The following is a 21177-nucleotide window of genomic DNA, read 5'->3' as shown; positions in this document are numbered from 1 at the left end:
TTAATCTTTATATTATTCTTTATAATAACCTTTTGTTCTATGTTTATGTTCTGTAAAGCTGCTTTTAGACATTGTCAATTGTAAAAAGTGCCATACAAATACATTTGAATTTAGTTGAATTGAATTGCTGCGATGGGTTGGCACTCCGTCCAGGGTGTATCCTGCCTTGATGCCCAATGACGCCTGAGATAGGCACAGGCTCCCCGTGACCCGAGGTAGTTCGGATAAGCGGTAGAAGATGAATGAATGAATGAATGAATTGAATTGTGTGTGTGAACATGTATGTATGGTGCTCGTGACCTTCACTCAGTGTTCTCCAGACTCCAGTGGGCTCCAGACTTACCACAACCTTGACAAGGATAAAGTGCTTACAGGAAATAAATGAAGGAATTAAAAAATAAGTGTTGTAAATCTAATATTTGAATGGAATGTATTTGCTTCATGAATAACAGTGCAGTAGAGTGGAGACCTCCATTAGGTGTGTATGAGCAGGAGGAGGGCTGGGCCTCGGAACTCACCTGTGTCCGAGATGTTAAGAGGTGTCTGTCTCTTTAAGGCGCCTGTCTGCTGCTGCTGTCTAGCTTTGTGTGAGAGGAAAAGCACGCCATGCCTTAATTATCCTGGAGGGAAAAAAGTTCAAACAAACGACAGGATAGATAACGGTTTGTAACTTAACAGACTCCTATACAGGTTTTATTGTGGCACGGTAAGTTTGAGTCACTAACTCTTTGTGTTGGGTTTTTTTTTTTGTATATTGTTCTGTACCGAGAAAGAGGGAGGGTTCTTTTTTCTTTTCTGCTTCTTTTTATGGGCTACAGATGATGGCAGGCTGTTTGTGTTCATTGTCGGTTTTGCATTAAACTACAAAAGGGGAGATCAAAGCGATTTTCAAGGAAACGATCTGAAACATTGTTACATTGTTGCTAAATCAAGCGTCTGTAGTAATCCGAGTCAAGCGCGAGGCGTGAATGATAGAAATTAAATTAGTGTGCATGTTGGGTTTGGAATTTCGGACTCTAAAATCTATGGATTATTAATCTGTTTAATTGAATGTGTTATTTTTTGTTTTACACAGTAAACGTTATTGTTGTGAGTGAAAACTTCCTCGACAGAACTAGGGTTGAATCCCAAATATCTGCTCATTCCCTTTGTATGTGCACTATGTAATAACGGCTTCCACACCCAATGTAGTGGACTTCATGTGCAATGGGAAGCCATTTAGGTTTGGTCCTCTCGCTCCTTAATTACCTGGCCTTACGGCTTTGATGTTGCCGCCCATATTAACACAACAATGGCGCGAGAGGAAAGTGTGGAAACTGCAGCCTGTTGTGCATGTTTGTGGATTGTTCCCTGATGGTTTTGTTTTATTTATTTATCTCAGATGTTTGCTGTTAGCTGTTTTTGTGTGTGTCCTCCTGAAACTGACTGTATCCTTGTTGTGGTTCCTATGAGGATGCAGGTGGGATGAGATTCGCTCGCGGCGGAATGCAGTCCACATGGACACACACTGCACTGTTTGCGCTTCTTGTGTTTTTGTCTGGAATTTCTTTTTCTACTGCTTGCAATAAAGCCTTGTGTGCCAGCGACGTCAGCAAGTGTCTAATACAGGTAACCATGTCTTTTTGTTTATTTATGGCTTAAAACGTGCGTTCATTCACCATTTGTATAATGTGTATTACTCTAGTAGGGGTGGCATGTGGTAGCCTTGTGCTGATTACTGACTAGAAGGTCATGGGTTCGAATCCCACGTCTACCAAGCTGCCACTGCTGGGCCCTTAAGCAAGGCCCTTAACCCTCAATTGCTCAGTTGAATAAATCGAAAACAATTGTAAGTCACTCTGGATATAAAGGTGTCTGTTAAATGCCAGAAATGTAAATGTAGTAGTACAAAAGTCTGCGAGCACCTGACAATCACACCCATGTGGGTGGCTTGTTAGTCCCCCTTTGCTGTTAAAGTAGCTTTACTCTTCTGGAAAGCCATTCCACTAGATTTTAGTGTGGCTGTGGAGATTTGAGTACATTCAGCTAAAAGAGCATTAATTAGTGAGGCTAGGAAATGATGTGAGATGAGAAGTTGTCATCGTCATTCATTGGCATTGAGGTCAAAGCTCTGTGCAGGACACTTGATTACTTTTATTCAAACCATTTCTTCATGGACCTCAGGCATTGTCCTGCTGGAACAGGTTTGGGGTGAAGGGAAATTGTAAGACTACAGCGTGCGAAGACATCCTCTACAATTATGAACTTTTAACTGTGGCCACATTTCAGGGAAGAAGCACTTCTTTAGTCACGTGTGTGTGATTCTCAGGTGTCCACAAACTTTTGGTTGTATCGTGTATAGCACACGGGTATATAGCTGTAGCCAGAGTCAGATTTGGTCTGATGGGGATCCCTGGACTTGTTCCCTATACTTACTCCATGATCTACAGTTACCCAAACTAGAAAAAGTGACTTCAAGTAAAAAAAAAAGACAAATCACTGGGCAGAGAGAGTCAACGTCAACTCTCATGGACAGAAAATGAGTCACAGGTGTTTAACAGAGAGACATGCAAAGAGATAGAGAAGTCACAAGACAAGAAAACAAATGTGAGCACACATTTACTGTGTCTCTGTTTCTGGACCCACGTTACATTGAATAAGAAAAGAGACAAGCAAAAAAAATTCACGGGTTACTGCAGCAATTTGGTAACTACAACCACACATTTTTTTTTCTAGAGAACCTTCCAGAAAATGATATAAATTGTAATACAAAAACACTTGTTTATATTCTTCCTGATATTATTTTTCAACATATTTTATACTCCTGTCAATCTTGTACAGTTTTTCCAGCAAGTCTGTACTCTACTACTTAACCCTCTCACAAATATTTTTACTTACTTGGATATATTAATGCTGTACAAGTGATTTCCCATTAAGGGATTAATAAAGTTTTATCATAATCATTGACATTCAGTTTGCATGTTTGTGGATTTAAGGTTGTGGTTGAGCAGGCTGTATGGTCCTAAGTGTAGGTTAGCGGAACAGATAAACCTACAAAATACATATGTATAAAAACTATTTAAGAGTTGTCCTCTTGACTTTGGCATTTAATATGGTATAACCCAAATAGTTTTTGTGTTAATTGACATGGCTCAGAGCTACAAGAATGGAACTATTTCCTTTTTTTTCTTTTCCTGATTCCCTTCTTCAGTTTTGAAGTCTTTGCAGGTGAAGAATCTGTACTTGTGATTTTGTTTTAGACGTAAAATAGCCGTATTATCATGGTGTGACGTGATACGGTGGTAACACGGCTATCGTGATCAGGTTCTGAGTTGCCTGTGGTGGAGATTAGGCTGCTTATTTTTGCACATCTGGAATGTGACCTCTGCTCTCAGCCTCTCCTGCTGTTTTGGTATCCTGAGGTTGCACAGTGTGCTTCAGAAAACCACAATATACTTAGACTCCTTCAGAGACATGCATTTCACTAGGAAAAGAATACTTATGCTTGCAAGGATCGAAACTTTTAAAAAGAATCTTTTTTTTAAAACATCTTTTGTTTTAATAAATATTGACTGGTTTTCAAAACCTATAATGATGTAAAGGTAGAAATGAACTAAAGTTTGTTTTGAAAAGCAGGTTTCTGTAAAAAATAAAGATGTTTACATTCAAAAGTCTGGTATACATGAACTGAAAATCTTCCCTGAATGTGTTTGTTTCCATATTTATCAAAAGGGTGTGAATCATATATCAGAACCTTTTTATAAATCATCTGTCAATTGTACTTTCGTTTATCTTAAAATTAGGCTTAAGAAATAGCTTTCTCTCTGTTTAATCACTGTATATATGTTGTGAAATGTAAACGGAGATTTGAAATCAAGCTTGATGCTGTTTTTCTTTCTATCTTTCTTTTCAGCAGCTATACTTATTTAATAATATTTTTCAGGAGCTGTGCCAGTGCAGACCATCAGATGGGAACTGTTCATGCTGTAAAGAGTGTATGCTGTGTCTGGGCACGCTGTGGGAGGAGTGCTGTGACTGTGTGGGTGAGTGTAAACGTTTGACTTCTAGTCCATGTTACAGTGCAGTCAAAAAAGACAACAATGTGCAGATTTTTTAACTTGCTGTCAATCAACGCTTCTCTTTGTATTCAGTGCACTTGATGGATGCATGATTTGCTGTGTCCTTTCTGTAGTGTGCTGTAACCTGATATATACAGCTTGAATTTTTCCTGAATGCTGTTCATAGTCTTCTGTTTTCCTGTTTAAGGATCTGTTTTGATAACAGCTGTGTTTAATTTAACAAACTCCCTCTCAGGCATGTGCAACCCTAGGAACTACAGTGACACACCAGCCACCTCAAAGAGCACAGTGGAGGATCTCTACAGGCCCATTCCCTCTCTGTTCAGAGCGCTCACTGAGGGTGAAGCCCCCATCAACATGATGGTGGTCTCCTTTCCAGTGGCAGAGGAGCTATCATACCATGAGAGCTTGGTCTCCTTCTTGGAGACTATGGAAGATCAGCATCAAAATGTTTCGTTGCCTGGCAACAGTATTCATTCTAGTTATGATAACACTCAAGGTAAGGCATGGTATCACCCAGTAACACGCGTTTGTATGCATTCTGTAAAAGTTAACAGTGTAAATATTAGCCTCATCCCCCAGATTGAGAAAACAAATACCTTATAATAACTTTTGTATGCATATAATGTTTAAAAAAAAAAGTATTTTTATAGTTGGAACTAATGGCCTTCCTGTGATTTCATATCTAACAATTATTTTACATATTGTGTAGACTGGAAATTCACCCCAGCTTGAAATGCCATCTTGATTAAGTCGCTCACGTTAAAAATGCTCCAACGACTCTGCAGCATGCTGCTTTTCTGATTTTAATTTGTTGTGAATCAAATCGCTTTGTAGTGAACTTTCAGCCCTAACTTTGTTTTCTGATTACTTAATCAGACCACAAGCAGGGAGGATTTGTTAATGTTCAGGAGGATATTACAGCTTATGTTGAGGCTTTAGAAAATAATTTTCCTTTTAAGGATTGAACATTCAGTGGTTCTTGCAAATAAATGTATCATACAGTGTGCTACATTTTATAAAAATATATAAATTGGGAATTGTGCACCTTGTAAAAGTTCTTACTTTTTATAACCTTTCTCTCCATCTCTCTAGAAAACATGTGCACGGTAGTGTACTTTGATGACTGTGTTTCGATTCGTCAGTGTAAGCAGTACTGTGAGTCGATGGGAGGCTCGAAGTACCGTTGGTTTCACAACGCCTGCTGTGAGTGTATTGGGCCCGAGTGTATTGACTACGGCAGCAGAGCAGTGAAGTGCATGAATTGTCTCTTCTGAACCACTAGCCTTTGAACGTTGCGGATGCTCATACTCCTGCCACCAGAGGGCACAATAACAGGACCATAGTCTCAGGAGACACTGACCTGGGATTGGGAAAACGAGCTGACAATCATGTAGATTACAAGCCCTTGTCTCTTTGTATTAACCTTTTAAACTTTTTACCCCAGGTTTCCCAGGAAAAAAAAGATATGGATTTTGTCTTGTATTTTTATATAAATCATTGCATAATTAATTGTTCATCAAATTGTATTCAAAAGTGTGTTCTCTGCCACATTATTGCTTTATGTAGCATATTAACCTTTACTAACTTTAATCATGCTTATTAATTAGATGCAACTGATTGATATTAAGGTACTACATGGGAGGAGGAGGGGGGGGTCAGAAAAAGCCATATAATATTGACTATAATAGTAGGCAGTCATACAGCATCACATAGTATTTTTAAACTGCTGATAGATTGACATTTATAGCGAAGGTTTGTTGATATATTCTTTGAATAATTCTTGTTCAGCATAGATGAAGGGACTGGAGCTATATACAGAAAGCGTCCATGTCTGAGTGACATTTCTTAGAAGCTTTTACCACAGATATGATGAGAAAGCAAAGAGAAAACGTGTCCTTAGATCAGCACTCTGGTTATGGCCTTAATGGACCAGAGCTTGTATGTGTAAGTCATATATCTGGTATTCATTATAGTTATGTTCTATGTGTTTCAGTAGTGTTGCTTCAGAGTCCTACAAAACCTGCATGTTCATATTCTGTTTTGCAGTAATCCTCATTAAAAGCTGAGAAACCTGCTTCTGGTTATGGTGTTCTTGAGAGAAACACGAAACATGCTCAACACATTGTTGGTTTAAATCTGTTTTATTAACACTAATTGTCATAGTACCATAGGTCCAATTGCAAAGCTCACAACCTAAGTTGACATTACTGTATGTGCTTGTAATCTGTATAAAAAAAAATCTATACAATAATAAAATTAGTATTTAAATCTAATTGTTTTCAGTACATTTTGAGCACTCATCTCAATCCTGCATTCTTGCCATTGTTTGTTTTTTTTTTCTATGTAAGGGTGTATTCAGTAGGCAGGTGCACTAATCTGTTACCCCGGCTTCCACTGAATAGAGGAGAGGAGGGGATATGAGCACTTTCACATCAGCTTTGTATGATTGATCATGGATTCTGGGTCAGATAGCAGACAGTTGGGCCTGTGTGGTGGGTGATAGAGTTGCAGAGGGAGGAGCAGCAGCATCACATTTAGATCAGTACAAAGGAGTCTTTCTCTCCTGGGAAGAGATCGAGACGCAACTAGTGCAGTCACATGACCACTCAGTCTTGGCACTGAAACTAGGTAGGAGCTACACATGGCATCGTCCTCAAGCTTTGTTTGCCAGCCAGCTTAGAAGCACTAAGGAGTCAGTATGATCACCTACCTGCTAATCACCATTAGGTCAGCAGACGTTAACACTTTCGCTTACAAGTCATTGTTTGGGCTGTAATGAAGACTGTTTAAACACGTTGACTGTTAAAGAACTCCATGATCAATTATGCTTACCCAATAATGTTTTCAACAACGTTCAGACTACTAATGGGAAATAAGTCAACAAAATGGTGCACACATTAAAACAGTATGAGAACTTACATAATGCATAACTTAAATATAACAGGAGGTAAAGGTTAAATCTGACTGGTATCTTTACTGCCCTCTACAGTCCACATACTACACTTGGCAACCATGTAAATCCGGTTTCAGCGTTAATGTTCTTTGAATGGTTTTCTTTACCAAACGAATTCTATTGTGCACATAAAGATGAACAAATGACACTATGATCTATACAATTTTATTTACTTTTGATCACTAATCCAAATGCTGCATGATATCAACAAAGGTGAAAATGAAATCAGACTAAGTGCAACTGCATCTGAAATTTTATTTTTGATAGGTTAGGAGAACATATAACAATTCTATTCATGATCACTGTTCAAAATGGAAAAAAAAACAACTGATAAGGATATGTACAGTACATGTGATGCATGGATCATAGTGAAGCACTTTTTTCTTGTTAAAATACCCCAGAGTGATGTGCAACATCCACACTGTTTCAATATTGAATTTCTACATACTCTGCAAAATGGACCGCTGTGATTTTGGTTTAAAAATACAATAGTTCCTTTTCCAATAGGACATGAATCCCTGTGTCCCAGGGGAAGCCCATGTCCTCAGGCACAACAATGTGCTCAACTCAACTTTAAAACAATATTGGCTCAAGCCCTTGAGAAGAAAAGAGTGTCCGGCTTTAAACGGCTCCCAGACAACGATGTGTGGAAAAGCTGAGGCGGTTATACTCACTCCATGTTGAATATATCTGCAGCATATGAGTCACTCACACAGTACAGTATCAAAATGGAGAAATGAGATAAAATAAGGGAAACATTGGCGCTACAGTCTGTCCTGCTAATGTGTTGATTGAAGCTGAACGTTCCTGTAATGCTGAAGAGAAAAATGATGAAGGTCCATCAATAAGAGAGCAAAGGAGATGATGACGACGATGATGATGAGTGAAAGAATAGCAATCACCCACTCCCTGGATCTGAGATATGCTGATTTGATACTGTAGTTTCTTGATGTTTTGACTCCAGAAATTCAAGTATTCTCTGGTTGTAAGGAAGACACTTGTAAGGCTTCTGTGGCAAAAAAAATAAAATTAAAATAATAAATCACCAAAACTCTTTGTTGTAGTGAGTTGCTCTAAGGGAAGGACAGTTGGTTGAAGCGACCCCCAAGCAAATATTGTAGTTCTTGTGCCCATGGTAGAGGAGAGTCCAGGCCCCTAAACCATTATCCAAGCTAGGGGTGGAGTATGTGCCTGCTCAGTAGGTGGAGGAAGTGGTGCTCATGGCGTCCTCGTTAATGCGTGTGCTTCCTGGGTGTACGCTGGCAAAGTATTTGACATCTTTGTCCAAGTCCATCTGCAGAGCTACCAGTGTCTGCTCCAGTGCCTCCTGGTGGGAGTTGGCGGAGTGTATGAAATATTCTATAGGATGCAACACAAACAGTAAAACATCCCTTATCATACCATTCATAACAAAATGTGAAATTTAAACAGATTTCTTGGCATACAAGTAAGGGGACTTCGTCATTACATCTACTCCTAGACATTCATTTTTAAGTTAGACCAAGAGAAACTTTTATTTGTACCCAGAACAACCATTAGTATGTTTAATTTCAGCTGTACAACACAGCCAAAACACAGATCGGATCGCAAAAGACCCTGCAGTGGATAGTAAGGACAGCTGAGAGGATCATTGGAGTCTCTCTTCCCTCTATCATGGACATTTACACCACATGCTGCATCCGCAAAGCCAACAGCATTATGGATGACCCCACACACACTCTTCACCCTCCTGGCATCTGGAAAAAGGTACCGAAGCATTCGGGCCCTCACGAGCAGACTGTGTAATAGTGTCTTTTCACAAGCCATCAGACTCCTTAATAACTGAACTGTACTGAGCACAACATACATGCACATCAACTGTATGGTCTGCACAGACCTAAACCAAATACACACACTTCCATTATATATCCATCAAACTGTTTACCTGCTGTTTTGCACACTGTTTTTGCTCTTTGCACATGCTCTCACACATTTCAGTCGATTGCTGTTTTGCACAATACTTTACAATATCTCATGTAACTGCTGCTATAATAATGTGTTCATTCCAGTATTTCAGCACATGCAATATTGTCTGAACATATTGTCTTGTATTTTTTGTTTGCACGGTCTTTTGTCTCTCACTGTTTGCACCAGGTTGCACAGATGCACTTTATGTATCTAGGACTACTTACTAAGTCCTTAGCACTGTCTTTGTTTTATATAGCACCTTGATCCTGGAGAAACGTTGTCTTATTTCACTGTGTACTGCAACAGCTATATATGGTTGAAATGACAATAAAAGCTTCTTGACTCTTTGACTCTGACATACACTCCCCTAAAAAGCAAGTCAATAGTCTGGTACTGACCTCGCTCCATCAGGCTCTGGCGCAGAGTTTTGGCCAGCAGCACACGAACGTTGGGCACAGGGTCAGATGCCAGCTGCAGCAAAGGAGCCAGCAGGTGCTCTGAAAACTGATCCAATGACACACAGTCTTCCTCTATAGCAAGCTAGGGAAAGACAGCATGTGTATTAAAGAAAATAAGTGACACAATAGATGGAAATTAATGGGAACATCACAAAAACAAACAGAAAGGGAAAGAAGCCATAAGAGAATGAACACATTTTGATGCAGTATAGCCTAGATTAAGGTTCTAAACAATCAGCTCCAATATGCTGCAGAGTAAGCAGGTGGCAGCCAGGAAACGCTACACTCCCTATACTACACTGGCCATAGTAAAAAAAAATAGGGCTACTGACCATATGGCAACATGGCGCTGGCTTTAAGCAGTTGATTTTAGAGTGTACACATACAATAATGTGCATCTTAATGTCTATTAAATATACAATAACAACTCTACTTTTAAATCACAAAAAACATCATAATCCAAACCTAAAAACACTTAGGCTAAGTCCACGGCTGCATCGGTTGCACTGCCAAAACAGCATCAGCCAGTGAACTGAATGATTTCAATGCAATGAGGCAGAAAGCACTTTAAACACTGAACTGGCTGAATTAACTATTCAGGGGCTTCAACACTAAGACCATTTAAGAATACTGTGCGGCAATGGGAAGATTTGTCCTTACCTGACACACAAAAGCAAACGCTTGCCGTCCAGACCATTTTGGAGAGTGGCAGAATTTATCCACCAATTCGCCAAGGAAGTCAACCAACAGTGCTGGACATGTTGAGAGTTTCCTGATAATCTCACTAACCTGAACAGAGAAAAACAAAAGCACACCTCATATTAAAACATACTAAAAGTTAATTTGCAAGCAACAGCCACAGACTCACACACTCAAAGACAGGACAACCAAGAGAGACATCGGTGTAGAATGCTACATTATCTACATAAGAGAGGGGCTAAAAACCCAAAGAGCCCTCACAAAGGAAACAGCTTGTGTATATAGCTATGCATACCAGTCTGTAGGAAGTCCACCGGACAGAGGAGACTCTATCTATGCAGAGGCAGAATGCCAAAGGCCTTAGATAGTCATACACATCCTGCCCACTATACAGCTCCAAAAGCAGGACCAACTGCCTTTTAGAGAAAACAAACAAAAAGAAATGTATAGTAAAATGGCAGATAGGTAACAGGTTCTAATGAGCATCACATTAGGTGGTCATACTCTGCAAGTTCTGATCTGAATCTCCAGTTCCGACTATTGTCTGTGACCAGGAACTCCTGCAACTGGTAGAGATACTTCCTCCTTGTATCTTGATGCAGCAACTAAAAGAGGAAAAGGACAGAAACAGGTCAAGTTTCTCTTTCACCTCTGTAAATTACAGCATCTTTAAAATAGAAATTGAGTGAAATGCAGAGATAGTTACAGAAACAGTAAGGACACAAAGATAAACATGTGGACATCAGAAAATTTGACTGACCTTAAGGAAATCGTAGAGATGTCGAAGGACTCCTATACGCACTTCGTCTAGGTCCTTAAGAAAGCCATTAAAGATAGGCACCAGATCTTCAGCAGTTAGCTGATCACCCAAAATCAGGGCTAATTCATGAATGGAGAAAGCCAGTGTCCGCCGTACCTTCCACTATTAGAGGACAAGAGAAAGAAAGAGACTGTCAAAAGATAAAGATACTGACAAATAAGTGCAGGTGAACAGAGGTGAGAATAAGGAAAAAGAGTATAGTAAAACAAGGTGGAGGAAGAAAGGATAAGACTAGATAAGAGTAATACAGCACTAAAAATATAATGTAGCAATAAAAAATATAAAAAAAAAGATAAGAGTAATATAGCACTAAAAACCCATCAAGTCATTATTGAACTTTACATTATTGATCAATACTAGTCTACAGTATGCCAGCAAAGTGATAAAAACTTTAAGTCTTTGTTGATTTCAGCATTAGATTTTGTTATATTTGATTTTTTTGGAGACCTAATATCCAAATCTAGCGTGGGATGCAGTAATAAGCATAGATAACCACAGTCTCAGTGAAAAGGGGACAGCAAGAAATGCAAAAGAATTAGTTAGTGGTAAGGGTGTTGAAGTATTATATTCTGAGGTGCAGTCTTACAGTACCTGCATGTCAGAGGCTAGGGTCTCGAAGGTGTCTCTGAGGCAATGCCAATTCTGGCGACCCAGTGTAAGTGCCACACCAGGTAGGCTGTACGCACAATGTTTAGCAATCTCCATATCCACCGTCTGGGCCCGGGATGGGTCTGTCATAGAGAGATACTGATCCAACAGTGCCTGAGGGACTACATCCTACGATATAACACAAAGACAAAGGAGAAAAAAACATGTTTAAACTTGCATGTGATTTTTTTCCTATTCAGGATAATAAGCAGTAGAGTTTAAAAAATTTGCACTCAAAAGTGTGCAACGTAACTATCATAATAAAGTTGGAACAATATTATTTAACTGTAAACATGCTTAACAATCAGATTTATTGGTTTTCAACACAGCAAGTCACAGAAAATGGGCAAATGGGTTTTACCTGTTGCTTGGATTTTTTCTCCTCTTCTGGACTGCTGCTATCACTTAACTCTGAATCATCTCCATGACTCACAGGTAGGGTGGATTCTCGACTCTGAAACAGACACTTCATGTTTAGAGATTTACTACTCCTAGCAATCGTCAGAGAGTACTTGCAAACAGAGTATAAATATATGCAAAAGACGTGATCCAAGTAGCTTAAATTGGTTTAAATATTTTAAGATTTGAAAACTGATTTTCAAATAAAAATGTTTGAACCTCTACATCAGAAGAGTCAATGAGAGGGACATGACAAGAGCTGAAAGGGTTATCATGAGCCTGCCGTGGTTCCAGGAATGCCTCCTCAACATGAGTGTCCAACGAAGTGGCTTTCAGAGCAGCAGTCAACACATCCACTTGTGCTGTTATACACAAACAAAAATGATGCTTAATTTTATTTACACAAATAATCTGTTGAAATACATTGAAGAAAAAAAAAAAAAAATCACAAAACCATGTTAATTCATGTGAACCATGTGCTTATGAAGTGTTACTCCATTTTCATCTGCCAAAGAGGTAAAAAAGTAATTTTATATGAAACAGCAAGGCGGACTAGGCTGATTACAGAAAGTCAAGCAGATAAATCTAACAGCCTGTTATGCACTCTTGTTGGCCGACAATGTGAATGCAGGCCTGAACATGAGTTTGCTATGTGAGCGCACAGTAACCTACTATTAACACACTTGGTATGCAATGCACTTTGTACTGTGCAAAACTACCTTTTCATCTTCTGACGGAAACATCTACACAACAGTGTGATAAAATACTTGTATATTTAGAAATATCTAAAATAATGCAGCTGTGGCACAAGTCAGCATATCAGAATGGTCTGTACAAAGTCATACCAAATTAATGTACATTAGAAAAATGAAACCAAATTTCTAATAAAATATTAGTCCGAACATTTTCCCCATCATTAATGGCTCCTATTAGAACCTTTCTAGACACTAGCAACCCTTTAGTCAGCCAAGAATCCTGTTTAAAGCAGCAAGTCTTGCCATCAGAATTTAAGTATATTTTTAAAAAATTATAAAGCGCATTAATTTTTTTATAACAATTCTGTTAGAACTGTGCTAACTTGCAAACATGGTGAACAAAACCCATCATACCCTCGTGAAATGTACATGTTAGACATTTAAGGACAAACAAAGTATGTAATATTACAGTAACAGCACAGTTTGTACAGACTTATCTCAGACATGTCACACACAGGATAGACTATGAATATTTGCAATAAATTAAACAATAGTTAAGACTCAGCCGCAAGCTGTGCGCTACTGATATATGAGAAAGCAGAAAAGTAGGACCTACTCTATTTTTGGGACTAAGCAAAATCACATAGAAGCATTATAAGCGTCTAAGCATCAGCAACAGCATGTATTCACCACACACAAACATGACAATGTTTAGGAGCAGGGTTTAAGCAGTGTCTTAGTTACATTAATAATGTAATTAAGACAGGCATCACAAACCAACAAGCTTGTAAATAACACTGGATTTTATGATGAAGAAACCGACATTACATTGCTCAAAGTTAAAGCATTGTGGTGTTTCGTCATGCTTTTGTTAACACATCCGTTTCTATTCAGTGTTTGTTCAGTTTCCCTAAGCTCATTTCCTTTCAGCAGTAGCACAAGAATAGAAGTTTGGCCTCCTCTACAACTTCAGTGCTTGAGGCAGCTTTTAAAAACAATCTAACCAGTCAAACCGATTAAGAATCTTATTACCTCAAATACAGCAATCAGAAATAATTATATTAACAATATACAACAGGTCAGAAGATAAACAATTAAAGACAGAGAAATATGTAACTGCCAAAAAACAAAGAACTGCCCAAGAATGCCAGGAGTTTTCCCTTGATTGAAAATTTAAAGGCCTTTCTAATGAATGAAATTCTGCATTTATTCTGTGATACAAGCATAGCTTTAACAAATTGTGATATACCGTAATCAGTTTCACCAAAATCACCAAAAAAACTTCAACCTTGCTGTGAGCATGGCTAGCCGTAAATATACAAGATACATCTTTGTAGGTTTACTCATACATTTAGATGTTCAATGCAAATGATGTAATACAAAAAATATTTTTTGGACATACTTGAGCTTATTACCACTTTTTAATAAATTGATGTGTCCATCATTTTTCCAAACACATTTTTATTACATTATTGTACAAAGACAACCATCAAAGATCAGAAAATACACAAAAGTTATTTAAAGGTGTTTGCTGGATCAAGTTAATCAGATATATCTGTTCCAAAACTTGAAGATAAACCAGAGTAAATCTTGATTTGAATATAATTTTTTGGAATATACTAAAAAATATCGGGGTGTCTTTGCATTCAGAAAAAATAATAAAAAGACAGAAAGGCAGCCCTCCTCACCTTTGACATCAGGGTCATCAATGTGGGGCTCCAGATTTTCAATGAGTTCCTCCAGCTGCTTCCTGTCCAGAACATTTGTTGAAACCTGGGTAGAGAAACTGGAAGCAGTAACCTTGTCGTCACAGTTGCCCTTCTCCTCCAACAGCTCCAGGTCAAGGTCTATCTGTGGGATAGGTGTCCTCCAGTAGTGGAATGAGTTAAAGAGCTCCTGCTCTGGTATCTCCAGTTTCTCTATCACATGGCTTAGTAGTGCACCGGAGGCAAACTCTAAACTGGAGGTGTTTGGGTTTGGGTGTGTAGGATTTTCCATCACAAGGCCTTCTGAGGTGTTTGAGGGGCTGTCCTGTGCTGTGAGACTTGTGATTGGTGAGCACAGAGGTTCCCTGACCGATTGATCTTGGTCTAGATCGCCTAGCTCAGAAAGGCACTTTGGATTGGGCCTATCTGCGTCAACATTGCAAAAGGACTCCTCCAGAAGTAAAGCTTCGGCTGCCTGCTCCCCTCCGCCCTCCACAGCTATATCCACACTTTCCCGTTCTGCCTGACATAGCTGGCCCTCACAATGCACTTGAGTGCATGGTGGATTCTGGAAAATACATTCAGGCTGTGAGGTGGCAGCTTTTTTTTCACATGGGAGGTTCTGAGCACTTTCGCCTGTAGCAGGTGTGTTGGTTCTTGCAGATCTCTCACCAGCCCTGAATAATGGTATTGGGGGAAAAAATTAAAAATACAAAACAGACTTTATACACCTGACCATCATGCCCAAACTGGGCCTTCCACAATCTATTGCTACAAAGTTGGAAGCACACGATAGCATAGGAAAAGTTTGTATGGTGTATTATGATTTCCTTTAAATTGTGCTAAAGGGCAAAACGTGCTCCAGATTGCACCTGTGCACAAAACCATGAAGTAGTTCATGACGGCTTGTTTTTGCCAATGAGTGGAAGAACCCAAGTAGCCTGCACAGAGCCCTGACGTCAGCTCCGGTGACCACCTCGCTGCATCATCATTGTCTGACCTCACTAATGCGCTTTTCACTAAACGTGCACAAATTCCCATAGGGATCTAAAGGGTGGAAATTATTTAAAAAACCTTCTACCATATAGTGTCAGTCTTTATTCATTTCCTCCATTCTGTTTTTTTTTTTTTGTATGCACTTAAAGGTTCCAGTTAAAGGTGTGACTTGTACAAACTAGTATTATAGTCTTTCAGATTATCAATCAATACAGATTAGAAAATACTCTGGACTTTTGCACCTTCAGGTGTTTGCACTTCATGAAGAAGTTACTCTGTGAGCAAAATAAAACATTTATATATCAATAGTAAAACGTGGGCAAAATCGTGTCATAAACATAATTCTTACGGATTTTTCAACTGCTGCCCTCTCCAGTCAGCCTCCTCTGTGCCCTCTTTGAAGTACTGGCCCACATTAGTGCTTGGACTGGCAAATGTAGAGATGAACTGCCCCAAAGACTGGAACGCTGCCTGGCGCACCTGTTGAACACACAACATGCAGCAAACAGCTACTTACTACAGCAGAAGACACCAAAAAAAAATTCAATAGTTCCAAAATCATAGAAAGTTATATCCGATATCAAATGTTTATAGAAAATGTAACACAGAAAATAACCCTGTATTTCACGTCTCTAAATACTGATCCTGGAACAGATTCCAGGGAAGAAATAAATCCCATTTATCTACACAAACAAACATCTTTAGAGTAGTTGCCCAGGGAAGAGGGAAGTCACGCACCCAGCGGGAGGGGTCACTTATGAGGTTGATGAAAAGAGATGAGAGTTTGGTCCTGCGTACTTCCTGAGACGTTGCCGAGGACACTGACATGAAGCACTCTGCACAGGCCTTCCGAACTCCCCATACATTATCTGAGCAGAGCTGGAAAAACCGTGGCAGCTGCACAGGAAGACAATGCAGCAATGAAAGGAAAAACAATTAGGCCACTTCTGGAAAGGAAAATCTTTCCCTATACAGGCTAAACATAACATAGGCATTTTAATTAAAATCTAAAAATCTCATCTGTTTATATTTATAGTGTATAATTGCAAAACTACAAGTGAATGGACTGAGAAAAAAGTTATTACAATTACAGTTAACACCCAGACAGGTAAAACAGACAACATGGGATGGGCAGAGCATACAGGTTTGGCCTGTACAGGCAAGTACAAACCAGGGAACAAAAAAAAACTTCCTCATAATTCAGCCAATGGTCACAGAAAATGAGTTAAAAGAGTAAGCCTTATCTTTGTTGACCAATATGCAACAGTGTACAGTACAGTGTAATAGTACTGTAACACATGCTGTAAAAATCACCCTTTAATAGAAAAGTGCAGCCATAAGAAATAGCTGGTCTGGGTGACAGTGGAACCAGACCCTGGTCCTGAGTGCAAGGCCAATTTTAAACACTGTAGGGGACTCACATACTTATTCACATCTAGGGGCAATTTACAGTAGCCAATAAAGCTACCAGCATATTATGGGGAAATCCATGCAGGCAGAACATGGAAATCTACACTGAGAAAGCAACTGGTTTTTATATGTATTGTAGACTTTTCATGTTTCATTGCTGCACCTTTCTAGCCAAAGTGAGCCTGGATTACAGGCAGCTTTGAGTAAAGCTTAGCAATGTAATCATTTTAAAAACTTGAACACAAATAAGACATCCATACCAGTAACTCTTCTGTTGTTTCTCCCCCAACAACAGTACATATATCTCCAAAATTTGCTGCACAAACCTATCAAGTGAAGAAAAGGTGAAATATCAAGTCATGATGTACTTATATTACCACAACCTGAATTATACAGCAAATCAAGACATCTCTCTTCAAGACTGTTCTTCTCTGCAGTCATATTTATGAAAGGTCCAAACAGAGCTGCCCACCTTGCGTACATGGAACATCCTGCAGTCACAGCACATCTCACAGAAGCGGGGAAGGAAGAGACGCTCTGTAATATCCTTCCCCACCATGGGTGCCATTTTGCAAATGATCTGTTTTTAAAGATTAGTGTTAAAAGGAAAATGCTAAATACACTTAAACAGTTCAGAATATCAAAGTTGTCCATTCAAAAACTCACTGCCATAGCCTCAGTCTTGACATCATCATTGCTGTCTGGGGCGGTGAGATCAACAAGGACAGGACAGACAAGATTTTCAATGTCTGCCCGCTCGATCAGCTCCTGCTCCAGAAGCATCAGAAGGGCTGCCTGGCTTGTCTTCCTAACCTGTTGCGAATGAAGCAAAAGGGAACTCAGATAATGAGATCTCAATGAGATAGAGCTCAGCATTTATTTACTGCTGCAATGGTGTCATCCAGCATTCTGAAGTCCAAATGTTCCTTTCAGCCTGGTTTTATGAGACACACTACAGACTAACTCTACAAAAGTACATATTAACAAATATAAAAAAAGATGCGGGTTTAAAAACCAACACTTACCAGGTTGTTCTGGTCAGCTAAATATCTCACTACAATGGGCAGCAAAAACTTTGAAAATGCGAAGGGAATGGAAGGTCTGTTTTCTTGGCAGAAAATGGCAATATGAGGAATTTGTTCCATAAGCTCGGCTCGAACTGTAGGCTCTAAAAAGACATCGACAGCCTGTTATATTAAAACAACCATGATTAAAAACATGATCACTAATCAAGTGACCAAAACGATAAAGTGCGTCATGTTTCAGAAACACAATGTTAAAATATTCAGCCTAAGGTGAATGCCAGTGAGGCATCTTCCCATTTGGCAAATGATAACTTTGCAGTGAAATAATTTTCATCTTCATTCAGCTTTGGATGTGTTTAATAAGGATATTTACAAAAAACATGAGCATGACATTCATTACACAGAGGGTCTTTTTTCTTAACCAGGAACCTTGAAATAATTAGCAGCTTGATTACCTTTCCCTGCACTGTATAGCAAGGGCACACAAGACATTAAGGCACATCAGAGGTAAGGGTTAGAAACCTAGTCAGGTGTGCAAATTCACAATAATGATAAGCCTTTAGATTTTACTTTGTAAGGCAACAGCCTGGCACAAACATTAAGTCACACCAGTCTCATCAAACATTAACGGGTGCTAAAGGGAGCAGATTTCTTTGTAACACTTAACCTGAGACATAGCAATGGTATAAGATATGCTAAAAATAAATTCAACATTTCCAGGAAAGAACACATACTTTTAGGAATCAGAGTTCATGGTAAATGCTGAAATGCAAAAAATTGATGAGACACAAAACTGTGGTTTACCAGAGTCCTCCGCAAGTCTGCTGACTCTCTCGAGGACTGCAATACAATCCCTCTCATCCTCGCTAACCGCTTTTAGCGTATCCAGCAAACTGCGAGCCACCATCTGTCTGTGAATAAAATACTAATGAGACCTGTGTGTTACAGCAAGATTCTCTGGAATATAAAATGTCAAAATTCACAGACATAAATTACAGATTTCCTTAGGTATGCGAGACATTAAAATAATAAAGATACGTCTAACTGTTGTCACTCAAACGACCCTCATTATTGTAAAGACAACAAAAGACTGGATGATAGCCAATAAAATTCAAAATCCAATAAAGTCTACATTTAAGTACCTGTTAAATATGTTTTCGCTTGTGACGTATTTATCCAGCCTCCCCAGGGGTGTCAGCATCTCATCTTGTGATACAAAATCCAAGGCTGAAGGTATAATAATGACGTCAGACTCTGAGCTGTAGTCATCCACACCGACTATTAGAGACATTGGAAATATTATGAGCAGAAACCACCACCAAGCGCACACTAGCAGTAATGAAGACCGTTACCCATTAAAGAAAAGTAACCAGAATGCGCACACCAACAGGTTTAGCAAAAATACTGAAAGGCAAGATGTGTTTCTTGATTGTTTTTAGTTCTTTTTTGGGTACATTGTGCAAATATGATAGCAGTCCAGATAATAGGCAAATCACCAACAAGCACCGAAGTCAGCAGTGCAGGCGTGAGACAGGGCTCCATGTACATACATTTTTAAACTTTTTTTTTCCCAACAGGAAACGAGCTGCAGTGTTAATTTTCATGAAAGCAATTTTTAACCTACGCTTTCACACACACACCAAACTGAATACCTCCTCAGTAACCACCACATGAATTGTTAGATAGAAAGATCTGATATAGCAGACAGGTCGAGCATGATGTTTGTCAGATATGTAGATATGACTGCATATTATTCACTGACATCTAACTGGGTTATATGTAGAAACCAGGAATGTTCCTGTGATCTCAGTTTATAGTGATTTTGGTTCTGGAAAGCCTAACTCAGAGACACCTGAATGAACTCACCAACAAAATAACCAGGCTTGGTGTTAAGTGTGTTAAAAAGAAATCCAAATCAGAGAAAACAGGCTTTAAAGCAACAAACATAAATATAAGAACCAGTACAAAACATGATTAGCTACTAAAACAAGCTACATGACTGAAACCATCTACACTGCTTTACACAGTAAAGATTCATCCGGTTCTGTTTCAAGGAAGCTGAAATGACTTGAACGTTTGTAACAAAACAAAATATTTATGTATTTATTTAAAAAATGACCAGACTTTCGTTTGAACGTGTGCTTCAGCTGTATGTGAAACACTGGGCTTAAAATCCAGCGTCGCTGAGAACTAAACGTTACTGTAGCAAAGTTTGCCCGGTGTAGCTACTAGCTAACTAGCATAGTTAATTAGCTTAGCTTAGCATTGGGTAACGTTCAGCTCGGATACTGCCGAATGACAGTGTGTGTGTGTGTGTGTGTGTGTGTGTGTGTGTGTGTACACACCATAATACTTACATCCGTCTATTTCCTCTTGAGAATCTTCCTGAAGCAGCGAAATATCTGTGACAAACACATGAAAACGAGTTTAGTCGTGATTAGCACCGAGCTACACCTAAACTCGGCTAGCTAGCTCAGATTAGCCGGGCTAGCATGTGTTTTCTTTCAAATATATTAACAGACAATGAGCTCGCTAACGTTAACGTGATCTGAGACAAAAGAGGAAAAACTAGGTTTAAAGCGACACCCTTTTAGTTTTGTGCTATAACTCAAGTGGACTTCTAACATACCCGCCATCTTGTCCTGGTCCTACATTTAAAAGTGGTCTGTGCCGAAGAGGCGACAACAACCGGAGGGGGGGAAGCTAAGCTAAAGCTAAACTATGCAGCAGGACGGAACGGAGCACGGCGCTGGGATCGAACTGAGCCCTGTCGCTACCCGTAACTTCGCCGAGCTGCACGACGCATGCGCGTATCTGTCTGCCCCGCGTGATGTGCTTCACGCACGCGCAAACACGTCCACCCATGCTTGATCACGTGTGCGGAAACGTGTGTGAGTGTGTGTGTGTGTATCAGTGTTTTCCAAATTTGCACTTTCAACAGAGAGCAGGACCAGATCTTTAAAAAAAAAAGTGCATTATTAAATGTAAAATTTCTGTGTCTTATTTCACATGAATTTGTTTATTATTCTATAAATAAATTCATGTATTTAATTTGAAATATTTTACCCTATACTACTAGATTTTTATATATACCACGTATAAATAAGTATATTTATTTCTTTATTCATTCATTCATTTATTCATTTATTTATTTGTTTGTTTGTTTGTTTTTATTTATTTTCATTATTTATTCTTTTTTCTTTATATATATATATACACATATTATAATGCTGTTTTAAAATATATTTATATATAAATGTCAAAAATATTGCTTATATTATATTATATTCCTTTAATTCTTTATATATAAAATATATATTTTCTCTACCATTTATACCACACAGGGTCACAGGGAACCTA

General features: G+C 38.9%; 2 protein-coding genes across 5 annotated transcripts; one reads left to right on the top strand and one right to left on the bottom strand.

Moving 5' to 3' along the window:
• Positions 1 to 520: 520 nt before the first annotated feature.
• LOC132845628 (twisted gastrulation protein homolog 1-A-like) lies at positions 521 to 6334 on the top strand. The gene is made up of 5 exons (XM_060869770.1): positions 521 to 706; positions 1460 to 1608; positions 3923 to 4022; positions 4294 to 4557; positions 5154 to 6334. Exons 2-5 carry the CDS (start codon positions 1465 to 1467, stop codon positions 5333 to 5335), a joined length of 690 nt encoding a protein of 229 aa, XP_060725753.1. The 5' UTR covers positions 521 to 706; positions 1460 to 1464; the 3' UTR covers positions 5336 to 6334.
• Positions 6335 to 7249: 915 nt separating this feature from the next.
• On the bottom strand, positions 7250 to 20647 carry ppp4r1 (protein phosphatase 4, regulatory subunit 1). 4 transcript variants are annotated; one of them, XM_060869751.1, is made up of 20 exons: positions 20447 to 20647; positions 20163 to 20219; positions 18960 to 19095; positions 18622 to 18728; positions 17818 to 17960; positions 17459 to 17605; positions 17265 to 17372; positions 17053 to 17118; positions 16121 to 16279; positions 15732 to 15862; positions 14369 to 15063; positions 12205 to 12347; positions 11948 to 12040; positions 11530 to 11715; positions 10879 to 11040; positions 10623 to 10723; positions 10414 to 10534; positions 10080 to 10208; positions 9360 to 9501; positions 7250 to 8373 (listed from the first exon to the last, which is right to left on the bottom strand). In XM_060869751.1, exons 1-20 carry the CDS (start codon positions 20451 to 20453, stop codon positions 8210 to 8212), a joined length of 2997 nt encoding a protein of 998 aa, XP_060725734.1. In that variant the 5' UTR covers positions 20454 to 20647; the 3' UTR covers positions 7250 to 8209. The 4 variants fall into 4 exon arrangements, with proteins under 4 accessions (XP_060725734.1, XP_060725736.1, XP_060725737.1 ...); XM_060869753.1 differs by having other exon boundaries at positions 18960 to 19044; XM_060869754.1 differs by having other exon boundaries at positions 18960 to 19044; positions 20175 to 20219.
• Positions 20648 to 21177: the final 530 nt, after the last annotated feature.

The sequence above is a fragment of the Tachysurus vachellii genome, chromosome 5 (genome assembly GCF_030014155.1).
Source record: "Tachysurus vachellii isolate PV-2020 chromosome 5, HZAU_Pvac_v1, whole genome shotgun sequence".
NCBI classification, from domain to species: Eukaryota; Metazoa; Chordata; class Actinopteri; order Siluriformes; family Bagridae; genus Tachysurus; species Tachysurus vachellii.
This window is presented reverse-complemented; position numbering and strand designations above follow the sequence as displayed.

Coding starts and splice junctions, on each gene's coding strand:
- ppp4r1 (XM_060869751.1), bottom strand. Junction 10,724..10,878: donor ATCTCTACGATTTCCTTAAG/GTCAGTCAAATT, acceptor TTCCTCTTTTAG/TTGCTGCATCAAGATACAAG. Junction 9,502..10,079: donor CGTTTGCTTTTGTGTGTCAG/GTAAGGACAAAT, acceptor GTCTTTCCCTAG/CTTGCTATAGAGGAAGACTG.
- LOC132845628 (XM_060869770.1), top strand. CDS start 1,465: ATGAGATTCGCTCGCGGCGGAATGCAGTCCACATGGACACACACTGCA. Junction 1,609..3,922: donor TCAGCAAGTGTCTAATACAG/GTAACCATGTCT, acceptor AATATTTTTCAG/GAGCTGTGCCAGTGCAGACC. Junction 4,023..4,293: donor GGAGTGCTGTGACTGTGTGG/GTGAGTGTAAAC, acceptor ACTCCCTCTCAG/GCATGTGCAACCCTAGGAAC.